Source organism: Lepisma saccharinum, chromosome 6 (genome assembly GCF_977018435.1).
Source record: "Lepisma saccharinum chromosome 6, izLepSacc3.1, whole genome shotgun sequence".
Classification (NCBI taxonomy): domain Eukaryota; kingdom Metazoa; phylum Arthropoda; class Insecta; order Zygentoma; family Lepismatidae; genus Lepisma; species Lepisma saccharinum.
In genome coordinates this window covers 59,235,017-59,249,067 of record NC_139234.1, presented here as the reverse complement: position 1 = coordinate 59,249,067, position 14,051 = coordinate 59,235,017, and the positions used below count along the sequence as shown (strand labels likewise).

The 14,051-nt window shown below is 37.5% G+C and overlaps 1 protein-coding gene across 1 annotated transcript in view; it reads right to left on the bottom strand.

Moving 5' to 3' along the window:
• Positions 1 to 239: 239 nt before the first annotated feature.
• Positions 240 to 14,051, bottom strand: part of LOC145988805 (aldehyde dehydrogenase 1A1-like) — a 40,097-nt gene continuing 26,285 nt past the window's right edge. Inside the window, exons 4-12 of the mRNA XM_083124001.1 lie at positions 13,549 to 13,714; positions 6,930 to 7,120; positions 5,481 to 5,594; positions 5,032 to 5,134; positions 4,630 to 4,814; positions 2,432 to 2,596; positions 1,770 to 1,927; positions 1,393 to 1,467; positions 240 to 429 (exon numbers count right to left, since the gene is read on the bottom strand). Of these exons, the coding sequence (XP_082980127.1) occupies positions 357 to 429; positions 1,393 to 1,467; positions 1,770 to 1,927; positions 2,432 to 2,596; positions 4,630 to 4,814; positions 5,032 to 5,134; positions 5,481 to 5,594; positions 6,930 to 7,120; positions 13,549 to 13,714 (1,230 nt within the window). The 3' untranslated portion in view covers positions 240 to 356. The remainder of the gene's footprint in view (positions 430 to 1,392; positions 1,468 to 1,769; positions 1,928 to 2,431; positions 2,597 to 4,629; positions 4,815 to 5,031; positions 5,135 to 5,480; positions 5,595 to 6,929; positions 7,121 to 13,548; positions 13,715 to 14,051) is intronic.

The following is a 14,051-nucleotide window of genomic DNA, read 5'->3' as shown; positions in this document are numbered from 1 at the left end:
CAACATCTCATTGATTTATCTTGAGTTCTGATTGTAAAATATGCAAGCGGTAAATTATACCCTAAAAGTATGAAGTAAATACATTTTAGTCTGTATTAGTTAGCCTCCAAGAATTTGACTCCAAAATCTGTAGCCCCCCCCACTCATTTCAGGCTGGCACGGTCACTGTTAACTAATACAAGAATTAACTGTTTGTATGTATGTAACAAATTAAGCATATTAATAAAGGACAACAGAGATAAGTTGCAATTCAATTTATTTTATAGTTGCAAGTCATCAATACAAATGGAAACCTTTGAAAAAATATTTTATGCGTATGTAATTTGGATTTGTTTTCAGGTACACTTTATCAATGTTTACGAGTTCTTCTGTGGAATTTGAATGGTTACAGTCTTTGTCTCCGTGAATTCGTGGATGGAATCCAGACCACTGCAAAGAAAGAAATGAATGTTAACTATTTGTTAAAACTTTTGGAAGCCATTAATTACAATTCATTTAGTAAATTAATGCCCAGTGTCTAATAATATCTCCTGAAAGAATTTGAAGAATGTGCACTAATTAGTGTATTGGATTGATTGATTTGGTTTATTTTACTTCTCTTTTCTGCCACTTCTCTGCTAATTGTGGAATTTGAATTTGAATTAAAATTTTTGGGTGCATCAGCACTGAGGCTATTTTGCACCCGTCACACTATACGGGATCCAGCCCCTTATCATAACAAAAATAAAAGCGTGTCTGAAATCTCAAATTTCCTTACCTTGGTTAAAAGCTGAGGCTAAAAAGGGCAGTCAGCACAAATAAGGACAAAACACAGGACGACACAGAATTATACTGGCCATGGGGCCAGTCGCCAGAGTTAGTATGCGGTCCAGGGTGTAATATGTGGAAGTGAGGTTGACTATTGGGTGCACTACGTGGAAGGGGCATCCCTTACAGCCCTGCTAATTGTGAAAATGATGGATGATGTGATTAAATTGATGAAGGGACACTCACAAAGAACATCCCCAGGTCAAGATTCGAACCCAGGACCCCTGGCATCATCGCATGCTATGCTTAGTTTATGGGATTATTTAGAGCTAGCATTAATATTTGTGCATAAAATTTCCTAGATAGAAGCCATTCCTGGAGAAAATAACTGCTTTTCTTTAACTTATAGGGTGCAAGTGAATGTCTTAAAGCACACAGTAATCATTATGTAGTCAATGACAATTCTGGGTTGTAAAGATCCTATTGAAAGTCAATTGGATCATTACAACTTAGAAGTGTCTGACTGTATCAGCCATAATTAGCAATAGTATTGGGCAACACAAAGGACAAAGGTACCTGATCACTATAAAGTCAAGAACAGACAAAGTTTTATTAGTTTTAAATATATTGAGATATTTCACTTACTTCTCCCTTCCTATTCCAGACATCTTGTAGCCTCCAAATGGTGTATGTGGCAATACAATGTTGAAGCAGTTAACCCTGAAAAAAAATATATATATGCATATTGAGTATTTTCATACAGCCTGCGAAAATTTCTCCAATAAATGTGATAACTTCCAGTTCAAGTTCTGGGCAAACTTTGAGTTCATCAAAATATTAAAAATGAAAATAGCTTGATATTGTAGGAATATAACTTTAAGACAAGTAAAGTTTTAAGTTATGCATTGTGTATTGCACATTCCCACGAAGGCATAGAGAAGGTTAATACACATTTGTTATAATATTTATAAATATTTAATACTGTATACATTTTTAAAGAGTAAACTATATTAATATCTTACCATACAGATCCAGCTTGTGCAGCCTGAGCAAACGTAAGGGCCTTGTTTATGTCCTTGGTGATTATTCCTGCTGCCAAGCCATATGTTGTATTGTTAGCCCTCTCGATGGCTTCCTCAAGGGTCTTGAATTTTATAATTTGTTGTACAGGTCCAAAAATCTGCAAGATAGTTGATGAAATTGTTCAGATTCAGTAACATGGACATCTTATTTATATTTGAGGCACAAGTACTTAACATTCACTTAATATTTTTTGAAATTATTGTTTGTGTATGCTTAATCACACCACTAGGAATGAACTTGTTTAGAGTACTGATTCAATAAGAAATGCAAACTTTTAATGAAAAATTGAAGATTCCATTGACTAGTCAACTCTTGCCTTCAACAAAATTCTTCATATTATAAATTTATTTTTGCACAAATTATAACTTTTATATCAATAAAACCAATAAAATATACCATATATTCATAGAAATATCAAATCACGAAAATTAGGGTTGGAATAGATTAGCTAATGCCATAAGCACATCTGCGTATTGTTCTATCCATAAGTTACTGACAATTTTACTGATTCGATATTTCTATTAGTTGCACTGACTAAATATTATGTGCCCATAATGGCTATCATAAATTTGTTTCATAAGAATTCATAGGATATCTCTACCTCCTCCTTTGCAATCCTCATGTCATCCGTGACATTGGAGAACACAGTAGGCTGGATGAAGTACCCTTGGTTACCAATTCGAGAGCCGCCACATTCCAACTTTGCACCTTGCTTCTTTCCTGTATCAATCAAGCTTAGGACCTTGTTGAACTGTTCCTCATCGATCTGTAAAGAAAAAGTGATATCAGTTTTACAAACACTATGAAAAATTTCATTCCTGAACATCTTACAGATCAACACTGATGCTTTCGTGTGTTTTGTGTATACACCCTGTACTCTGTGTATATATATATAGGGTCTACCAATTTGAACATCAGATCTTTAAAATTAGATAGAATGAAAACCACAAGTGATAATGATATTTTTTTTATTATTTTGAAGAACAAACAATTGCATTATGTTTTGAATAACATGTCGTTCAAATTTTCTCCTCTGCTTCCGTGGGTGGAATGGATTCTGAATGTCCAATTTTCCAGCACGTCTGCACACATATTGACCGGTATAACCTCAATGGTTCATTCGATGTTTTGTTTCAGGTCACGAAGTGTGCGTGGCTTAGTCTCGTAGACCTTAGATTTGACATAACCCCATAGAAAATAATCCAGGGGGGTTAGGTCACATGATCTTGGTGGCCAGTTCACATCATCCTTTCTGGACAGAACTCATCCGAGGAACTTTTCCTGCAATAATTCAATTAATTGGCGAGCTGTGTGGCAAGTTGCACAGTCCTGTTCAAAAGCACATTGTTGATGTCAAGATTTGCCAGTTTAGGCCACAAAAACTGCACCACCATATTCCTGTATCACTCCCCATTGACAGTCATGTGATTTCCATGTTGGTCCTCAAAAAAATAAGGCCCAATCATGCCATTGGACCAAAAACCACACCACACAAGTCACTTTCTTAGGATGAAGGGGTACGTCCAGAATCAATTGCGGGTTTTCATCTGCCCAAATCCTGCAGTTTTGTTTGTTAACGTAGCCATGAAGAAAAAAATGTGTTTCATCAGGAAAGATGATTTTACGGCCAAAATCTGGATAGGCATCCAACTGCTGTAGAGCCCCGATGCAGACGATGATCGTTAGGCTTAAGTTCTTGAGTCAGTTGCACTTAATAAGCTTTTAGGAAAAGATCGCTATGCAAAATTCGCCATGTTGTCATCTGTGAAAGGCAGAGTTGTTGCGAACGCCATGAAACAGACAGGTTTGGATCGTCCACCACGCTCTGGCTTACCGAATCGATATTCTCAGCTGAACGACAGACTCGACGATGGATATATGTTGGCTTGTTTGCTACTGAGCCTGTTCATTCAAATTTCTCTACGAGGCGGTAAATATAACGTTCTGTCGGTCGATTACGTTAACCATAAATTCCTCTCAATGCACAAAATGTCTGTCGAACTGAACATGAATTTTGATAATAAATTCGAATAATATCTATGTGTTGTTGCATTGTGTATCTCTCCATGATGACTTGCCACAGACTACTGCACACAGATGTTACAGTTCCATCTCTTCATTCCAGTCAGTGTTGCCATAACACTCTTTCAAAGTTCTGACGTTCAAATTGGTAGAACCTTTTATAAACTTCTGATTGGATCTTTATTTTGTTACGTTTATAGTGTGTTATTAAATATTGTCTCCATTTATAAATTATCAGGAATTGAGATAAATAAAATCAGAAACAATTACATTAAAGTTGAAACATCCATCACATAATTAAAAGAAAAGTTTTTAGAGACTTTTAGAGAAGTCTCCATTTTCCACATGTTCCTCTTGTTTTGTTAAATGCAAGAAGAAATGTATGTAACAAGGGATGGAATTAATGTAACAAAGGATATATAACAAATATATAGTGTATTAAATAAATAAATAAATAAATAAATTTGATGTCCAGTGTCTCAGCAGGAACTGAATTCCGGTACCAAACTGATTTGTGGGAATGGAGTTCTAGTACAATCCATCTCACTTTAAGCCCTGGATTTGGTGGCTCAAGACAATAGTAAATTAAATGGAAGATCTATATGTAAATTTCACCTAAATTAAAATAGCTTTACTCTGACTTGAGACATTGTTTACAAGCAATATAGTAAAATCCTGGTATGCACCCTTCACTTTCTTAGATGCACATTATTTTGCCCAAGTTATTTTCAACATAATACATTGAGGAAATATTACTTTAAGATCATTAACTCATACCTGAGGTCCCTGTATTGTTCCTTCGGCAAATGGATCTCCAACCTTCCTGTTCTCAGCAAGCTCTTTGGCTTTCTTAACAAACTTGTCATAAATATCCTCCTGCACAAAGGTTCTTGTGCCAGCACAGCAAGTTTGACCATGGTTCAAGAATACAGCTTCATGGGCAATTTTGGCAGACTCTTCCACTGCACAAAAAAAAAAATAGTGTTTTAAATTTAATTTAAATTCTCATTCTATTAAAACTTTTAGAATTGTTAAGTTAATAAAAATGTTGATTGACTTATCCTCAATGCTATTCAAATTGTGTTAATTACTCATGTTGATTCTAAACTATAAACAACGAACTGCCAATATGTTAAATTTTCAATCCAAAGATTGGAATATCAGGTCAAGATTTCTTACCCTCAACATCAGTGAGAACAATTAGTGGGCTTTTCCCTCCAAGTTCCAGGGAAACACGTTTCAAATTTGACTTCGCTGCTGCTTCAGCTATCAATTTGCCAACCTAAAATGTAAAATTGAATAAATTTGTTTTTACTATATTAGTTATTAAATTTAATGTAGAAATGGGACTTCTAACCAGCAAGACATTCATGAAAACTACAATTGTCATGGAGAACAAGAGGATGTAACTAAACTCTGAAGAATTATCTCCAGCTCTTTTCCATAGTGGTAAAGTAGAACCACAGATCTCCAATTGACTGATTTCTTTTTTTTTTTTTTAGAGGTCAATTATTTTATCTCCTGTTAATCTTACAAATTGAAGTTATCTGCTTCTTACACGATGATTTTGTGACCAATTTTGGTTTACATGATCATGTGTTAATGTAGGTAGGATCCTCAATAATTACCTCTGTTGACCCTGTAAATGTGACCTTGTTGACATCTGGATGAGAAGAGATGGCTGCACCAGCAGTTGGTCCATAACCAGGGACAACGTTCACAACACCTGGTGGTACTCCAGCCTGGAGAAGAAAATAATAGGATTAATACTGACCATTTGGTATTCGGCACATGCAGTTTTCTTATCTTTGAGCAAGTATTACCAGCATCATAGGAGGTGCATTCAAGTTCTAAGGTCTCCTATATATTTTTTTATTATTATTTATTTATTTTCATGAATAGAAGTTATAAACGTGAGAGCTTTTTGAGAAGAAACATCCACTCATGAAGATTGATGACGCCAGATTGCAGCACAGTACAGCTCATAGAAAGCTAGTGACACTGTCTAGCAACTGACTTGTTTTTGGTACTGCAAATTACATCATTTACATTGGAAGAACGTGTTATTATCCATTTTCTTCACCTGTGTGGATTAACATCCATCGATATTAATCTTTAATTGACTGAGTCATGCTGTGGTGGTGTCATGAACCTGAAATGTGTGTGTTCGTGGGTGTGACAGTTCAAGGAAGACCTAACCTTGTGCAAAAACAAATTAAAGGAGTCTCTTACACGAACCAGCAGCCAGTTACCGCCATTGCTGAGAAAATTAGGTTTTGTGAGAGCGAAGGCTTTATACTTCTGCATTGTTATTTTAAGAGTACCACAATGACTGGCCCAAGCTATGAAGCTGTTTTGAGGACAATGTTGCTTCCAGCATTGCGAGAGAAAGGTTGGAAAAGGCTGCAACTGTGTTTTCATTAGGACAATGCACCTCATTTGGCAGCCATTGTTCACACGTTTTTTACTGAAAACAAATTTGAAGTGATTGCACATGCTCCGCCCGTTCTCACCTGACCCTGCACCTAGCAATTTTGGCTCTTTCCAACACTCAAAAACAGTCTCCATGCTCACACATTTTCAAGCCTTTCGACTCTTGAGTCAGCGATTTTTCAACATATAGAACAGGTCCCTAAAGAAGCGTTTGCAGAGGCCATGCTATCATGGTGTTAGCATTGTGAAAAATGTGTACGTCTAGAGGGTGATTATGTTGAGAAGCGATGGCAGTTTCAGCTTTCTGAGGTGAGTACATTTTTTAAAAATAAAATAGGAGACTTTAGAACTTGAATGCACCTTGCATCTATTTTGTAATCTGCTGAATTACCACACCAACCTCCAGCCTCCTCCAGTTCTAAAATTTAGATTCCGGTTCAATCCATGGTTGAAAACTTTTCAGTATGTTATCAATCACAGGTTAATTTGACACAAACAAGCATCACTGAAAGTGAAAGTTAGGGATGAACTGATCTCAAATACTGACAACCAATATGCTAACAATCATTACTTTACAAAACCATGATATGAATTACACTTTTATGTTCATAAGAATTTAAAAGAAAAATCTATTTCATAATTACCTCCTTGACAAGAGCAGCGAGATATAAAGTCGTGAGAGGAGTTTGCTCTGCTGGCTTGAGGACAAGTGTGCATCCAGTAGCGATGGCTGGAGCTACTTTCATGCAGGCAAGCATAAAGGGGAAGTTCCAGGGGGTGATTGCTCCAACAACGCCCACAGGTTCTCTTCTAGTGAAGGTGAAAAATGGTCCATCTGAAATGAACATTGAAAATATTCATACCACTTCTTTCTTGAGAAACCAATCCAACAAATTTTTGTCGCTTTTTATATTTTATAAAAATTCTTGCCCCATCTCCAGAGCAAAATCCTGCACTATTTCCCAAAGTTAAAAACAAATATGATCACGTGTACCTTATCTTGTCATCAGAATTTATGGATCAACCTAGATTCTTCAGGGCCAGGAGAGTGAAATGAGACAAAGAAGGGTTAAGTATGGTTAAAATTTGAAGCGATCAGACATTTCCATCCCTCAATTAACAAGATATGCTGTGATGTTCTCAATTTTTAATATGTCTACAAAATTGCATGAAGTACCACCTTTTCCATATTACCCACGAAGTAACTGAACTGTAATAGTATTAATAGATTTAATAAACTATTGTGGAAAAATAAACTTTGCATTGATCAGTTGCTGAAACTTATTTATATTTTGGTTATTTAATAATGCTTTTCTACCACTTAAGTATAGCTACAATGAGAATGAATTATGTTATATACTAGTGAACTATACGATAGGACAAAAATATCTATATATAATTTATACAGAGTTCAAAATAAGACCAACATTGGCTTTATTGCTGTTTAGCAGTGACGGGTACTGAGGAGTAGAGTCTCTAGCAGTGATAGATCAATGATCTCTCTCATCTACATTTTTTATATCTCAATATTTATTGTCTTTTGAAAGCCACAGTTCATGCCTATTAGGGTCACAGGATTTGTTTCCCCAGATTTCCTGAGGAGTAATATCAATATTTACATCACAAATTTTACACATTACATTTATGTATAATAGCATATGGCTTCAAGTCTTATGAAATGAGAAAGTGAGTATTTTGTGTGGAAGCTTTCCTAGAAACAGGTTCTTTTACTCCAGTAAGGAAGGAAATTACAAGGGTCGTTCAAGGTTGACCGGGACTTTTATTTCTGTAGAGGAAATAGGTAGCAGAAGAAACACCAAACTATGTCAGTTTTTCAAAGTATTCTCCGTGCACGCCGAGGCACCATTGCCATCGTTCTGGCAGCTCCCGAATTCCTTTGGCGTAGAAAGAACTTGGTTGTTGTCGTAGCCACTGGAGGACATCACTCCACAGTGCTTCGTCTGTCGTGAATTTCTTCCCTCCCAGATGGTCTTTAAGGGGTGCAAACAAATGATAATCACTGGGGGCTAAATCCGGACTGTAGGGGGGATGGAGAAGAACTTCCCAGCGCATGTCGGCCAGAGTTGTTGTTGTCACATTGGCCGTGTGAGGGCGGGCATTGTCATGGAGAAGAATGACATTTCCAGACAACATCCCAGGTATTTTCTTGCGAATGGACTTTCGTACAGCACCACTCAACAATGTGGAGTAAATCTGGGCATTAATCGTGCTCCCTTTGTCCAGAAAATCCACATGGATAACGCCCTTCATGTCCCAGAAGACACTTGCCATGATCTTTCCAGCGGACGGCTGCATTTTGCTTTTCTTGGGGGACCTTTATGCCGCCACTCAATGCTGCGTCTTTTGGTCTCTGGGGTTGAATTGTGCAACCATGTTTCATCACACGTGATGATGGATTGCAACAATTCATCACCTTCTGCTCGAAACCGATTCTGAAGCTGTTCACAGACCGTTCTGCGTGTCCACTTCGGATCGAATGTCAGCTGGCGGGGAACCCACCTTGCACAGATTTTGCGGAAGCGTAAGTGGTCGTGAATGATTGTCTCAACACTCCCGACACTGATATTCACCTCGGCAGCAATATCCCGCACTGTTACTCGCCGGTTCTCAAGAATCATTTGCTGAACACGTGCGATATTCACTTTTGTGACTGCAGTCGGGCGAATGTGTCCATGCGCTTCATTTGTCACCAGCTCCCGTCCTTCGCGAAACTGCTCACACCATTTGTACACTCTTGTCCGTGACATCGTTTGTTCACCATACTGTGCTTGCAATCGTCTGAAAATCTCAGCTGGTTTCACTTTCTCCTTCACGAGAAATTTGATTACACACCGCTGCTCCACAGCCACAGACACACTGCTTGCCGCCATGTTCGCTGCAACTGCTGCGCATGCGCGAAATACGTCATGCCGGGTGCTAGTTACTCACGAAGGAATACATTACGTCACCCGCACGTTTCATCATGATCCGGCTATTCATCTATTTTTTACGTACGAAAATCCCGGTCAACCTTGAACGACCCTTGTACATTAAAAAAACCTAAAAACACTAATCTCTTGCCTGCAAGTACAAGAGCCAATTAATACATTTTGATAAGCCTAACAATCAGAAATTTGTATATTCATGGCACGGTTTGTGTATTGTACTTTGTCAAAGTACATTGAGAAACTGTACAAGGGTCAAATTACATACATGAAACCTCTTACTGTGCTAATTTTTGCCATTTCACGTCACTTTTCTGGTTCTTGAACTTTAAATTGCAATCCGACAATAAAAATGACTAACGAACTCGTGGTAGTAATGAGGAAAGTCAAACATTCATTCTGTACTCTGAATTTGAACTCAAGACCTTTCTTACAAGTGCTTATTGATTTCAAAGAGTGTTTTCTTAAAATTCCTCATCTGTGTATGTGTGCTTGCATTCATAGGCCCAACCAAAAAGATTTTAACGGAGGTCAGGCTGCTTAAAAAGTATTTTGAATGTAAGCATTGGTAGGAAAGTGGTCAAAATAATTAAAATTACTTATTTTTTTAAAGAAAATTAAGTCTGAAAGAGGATTTACGATCACCATAACACACTTTTCCAGTTTGTATTTGTTTATTTATCATCTCTGTTCGATCTACTTAATTGCGAAAGTGAGGACTAATCTACTATAATGTTAGATGCAAATCGTGATTAATTTTCGAAGCGAAACTTCATAGAGGATTCAGGTATTTGCAGACTGGGATACAGATAAATGAAATTTAGGTTTCCTGCTAAATTATCACTTTCATGAAATAGTTAAATTATTTCGTCTGTATTGAAACACTGAAATCTATGCATTTGGGTGTGTGGTGTGGTGGGCAGGGATACAAGAGGCTTTAAAGCCATATCAGTTGCTACACCAAGTGCCAAGGTCACCACATACCACTGCTGTTTAACAGTGGCGTGCGGTGACATTTAAACTAGGGTACGCAACATGGGCCAACCGAAATGAATTATGGGGGCCAGAACCCCCCCTCCCTGGCCATCATGTTATTCAGAAAATAATTTTTTTCTACAATTTTATAATGGGAAATTTCTCATCCTTGTATCAATATCCAAATGTAACGAGGTAAAATATATGTATGATATTTTATATTTGGAAATATATTCTGATAGTAGCTACGTAGAGTCCAACAATTCACCTTTGTTTATTTCCTTCATGCAGTGCGATGAACATTGAACGGGAAGGAAATGGCTCAATCATTTTCCGTCCTTTCAAATTTCATGTAATAAATTTGATAAATCTCAGTATACTCTACTATTTCACACCTTTCGCAGAGGAAACCAACGAATAAGGCCAACAATAAAGTTTCACTGTTTTTCTACTCAGTCAATCACTCTGTAGAGATATTTTTTCTTCTTCTCAAAAATCAAAATGCCTAATATACTGCTTACCATCCTTCACAACTCCTACCTGAAACAATTTTTCCAAATCAGGAACAGACCTTCCATTTCGGATTGTTTACACTTTTTTCGTAAATTCCGAAAATCCCTTCTCCAGTATGTCATCAATAACTCCCGGTCGCGTATTTCACATATGCACATTGAAATAGAGATTTGGGGCGTGGCTTGTAATGGAGAAGTTTCTGATTGGCTGGTCTATTTTTTCTTTATTGAATACTTCTATGGCGTGCCTAACAATTGACTACAGGCTTGAACTTGTTGAATGATGTAAACCACTTATATTTTCCTTTTCCATCTATTTTCTACTTTTTATACATTGCTTTGATCTTTTCTACATCTTTCTATTGTAGTTCACTTTCACTAAATCCATAGTTATCCTCCAGCGATTTATTTATATTCCTTCACCTTGTGCTGCCATCTACTTTTCTTTTTTGAAACTCCTCTCTTTTCATCTTGTGTTGTTGTTTCCAATATGTAATATCTGGTTTGTAACAACTTTTTACAAAACAAATAGCCGCGCGCTTATATAGTCGAAATTAAGGTTTTGACGCTACACAAGGTTTTGACAGATTTTTAAAGTAAGAATTAAAAATGCTCCTTGTTTGCATCTGACGAAAAGCGGAAAATGACCCAATATATTAAATAATCCTATAAGAATTTTCATCCAACGCAACATTTTAAAAATTAATGCCGCTTTTATTTCCAATAAGAAAGTCTACTCGCTTTTCGAGTATTGATTACTAATTGATTGCGTTGTATTTTTCCCACTAGATGGTTCTGCTTGTAGTCTGTGGTTTACAGAAAGTGTTCGCACAAGTCAATGAAATAAATGCCAGTGTCCTATCCTATATCATTGAGGCAGTCTGCTAGCCAATAGGGAGCATTCATACACAAACCACGCCCCCAATCTCTATTTCAATGTGCACATGTGAAATACGCCTCCCGGTCCCCCTATTTTATCACTTCACAGCACCGACAAACAATAGAGATCCTGTAATGTAAATAATATGAACGAAACACTCGCTGGAAATTTCGCACGACAGAAGAAAGCAAAAGACAACCTCACGCGGTACGTTGTGTCCGGTCCCGCTATGCCCGAAAACCACGCGTTCTTGTGGACGAATGAATCGGAGTTGCCAGTCGACAAAGTATTTTGTAGAAGGGAGATAATTAAGGACAAGTAGAAAATACGTCAGCATACATCCCAGAACACTTTAAAAGCTAAACTACCGTACATCACTTTGCAATGTCTGGTGGGAGGGATCCCATTGTAAGCATTGTGTTTTATTATGTTTTTCTTTTATCATTCATTCATATCGTCGGGTCAACAATCAACACCAATGCTATGGAACTCAAAGGAAATGTTGATCCCGAAAGGAGATAAACAGATACTTTCATACTCTGAGAATTGTGTGAAACTTGCTAATTGTTCACATATTTTCCCCTCGACACAGTGACAGTCCATTCTGGTCCTCACCTCCCTATACGAAAAAAAAACTTGCTAGTGTAACTTTAACCTCACATAAATATTTTATATGTGATAGTTAAATATGATCTTCCACCACTACATATTCTTGCCCTCCTGTCTGATTCCTGCATCACATTTTATAATGTATTTTTATTGCAACCCAACAGTGATCTATCTACGCGTGGCTGCTAAATGCTAGTAAGCTAAGCATTCCAGAAAAAAAATATGTTGACTACTGTCAACACTGCATAAGCTGTCAAAATCTTGGGTACCCTCGATGCTTAGAACCGGGAAAGGAGTGGGAGAGAGGGTAGGCGCGGGCAGACCCAAACACGTGGTCGAGGCTGATATGAGCCAATGGGGTTACCTTCCGAATTTCTAGGGTACCAAGCAGAAGAAACAGCGTCTTTCTGCGGAAATCGGCAACGCGGATCGGGTGGGTGCCGAAGTCACAATCGGGATCATTCGGGACTGCCTTCAGGAAGGCAGCAGCGTGTTCGTGCGGAAATCGGAATTTCTTGCAGTGGAACTGCTTTCGGAGCGATAATTGTTGAATTTTCATGTTCGGGGAAGACAAAAAAATGTTTATTTTTTTACTGTGTTGTGGGTACGCAGTGCGTACCTTGCTTATCCTGAATGCACGCCGCTGCTGTTTAACATAGCCCTAGAAAGATTATGCAGGGTGCCAGATTGCAAATTGGAGGAGCTATATACTATATGACAATCCAGATATTAGTATGCTGAGTAGGCTTGTCAAACCTCCAGAATGGCCTGAAGTCCCCCAGAATCTAATTTGTTCACCAGGTCTCCTAGCCAAACATTATCATCTCCAGATTTCATTAGATTTACTATTATACTTTTTTTAAATTATATTTTATGGTGTTTCATTGTGGAGAATTTTGTAATAGCATTAAAACTTCAGAAGGGGAGGGAGCGATGGTAGGAGAAAGATAGAGAGATTTAGTATCTGTATATGGATTTTGTTTTGTTTACTTAAATTGAGGTTGCTAAGTTGTTTTCATCAAGTCCATTCAATTTTGTATTCACAGTAGCAAGACCACAAACGTAACAGCTGATATTCAGGACATTAGTCTTCCAGAACATTTTAATGTAAAGGGTTCGAAGGCTGTAAAGAAATCTCGCAGAATTTTATTATTTAAATTTGACACACCTAATGCAGATATGTTGACACAGCAGATCTTTACACAGCAGCACAGATATCAATGTGGCATCTCTGAAGTACATCTATCTATAAAATCTACATAAATTCGAAACAGAAAGTTGATTAGACCATTGCTGTAGAAACCAGCCCAATTTCGCCTGACAAAGGCAAAAAGACACTCACCAACTGGAATTGTATCTCCTTGAATTTTGTCACTCAGTCCTGCATGGTATCTCATATGCTTGGCACCACCAAGAGCATCCATTTTGGCAAAGAAGGTTGTCTTTCCATTGTCCAAAGTTTCCAAGCTGGCAATGTAGTCTGCATCTCGTTCGATCAGGTCGGCAAGCTATAAACATGAATGAAAACATTCAAGAGCAAAATAGGACTATGCTTCGACAGTATATCAAGATTAACCGATAAAAGAAAGAAAACTCCACGATTTTAAAAGCATAATGAAATGATTGAACAAATCACACTTCTCACTGTGTATCCTCTATGGAGAGGTTTCTAGAAAGTCTCATTGCTGCAAAATCCTCATGTATATAAATTATTCAAAGTTATTCTTAAGAGTAAGCCAAGGATGAATGTAATTCAACACTAGTGCAAGTAAACTTCAGCAATGAAGAAATATAGAAGTTGTAATTTGAAAAAAGTTGTTTGCACAAGAGATGCAGTACGATTCT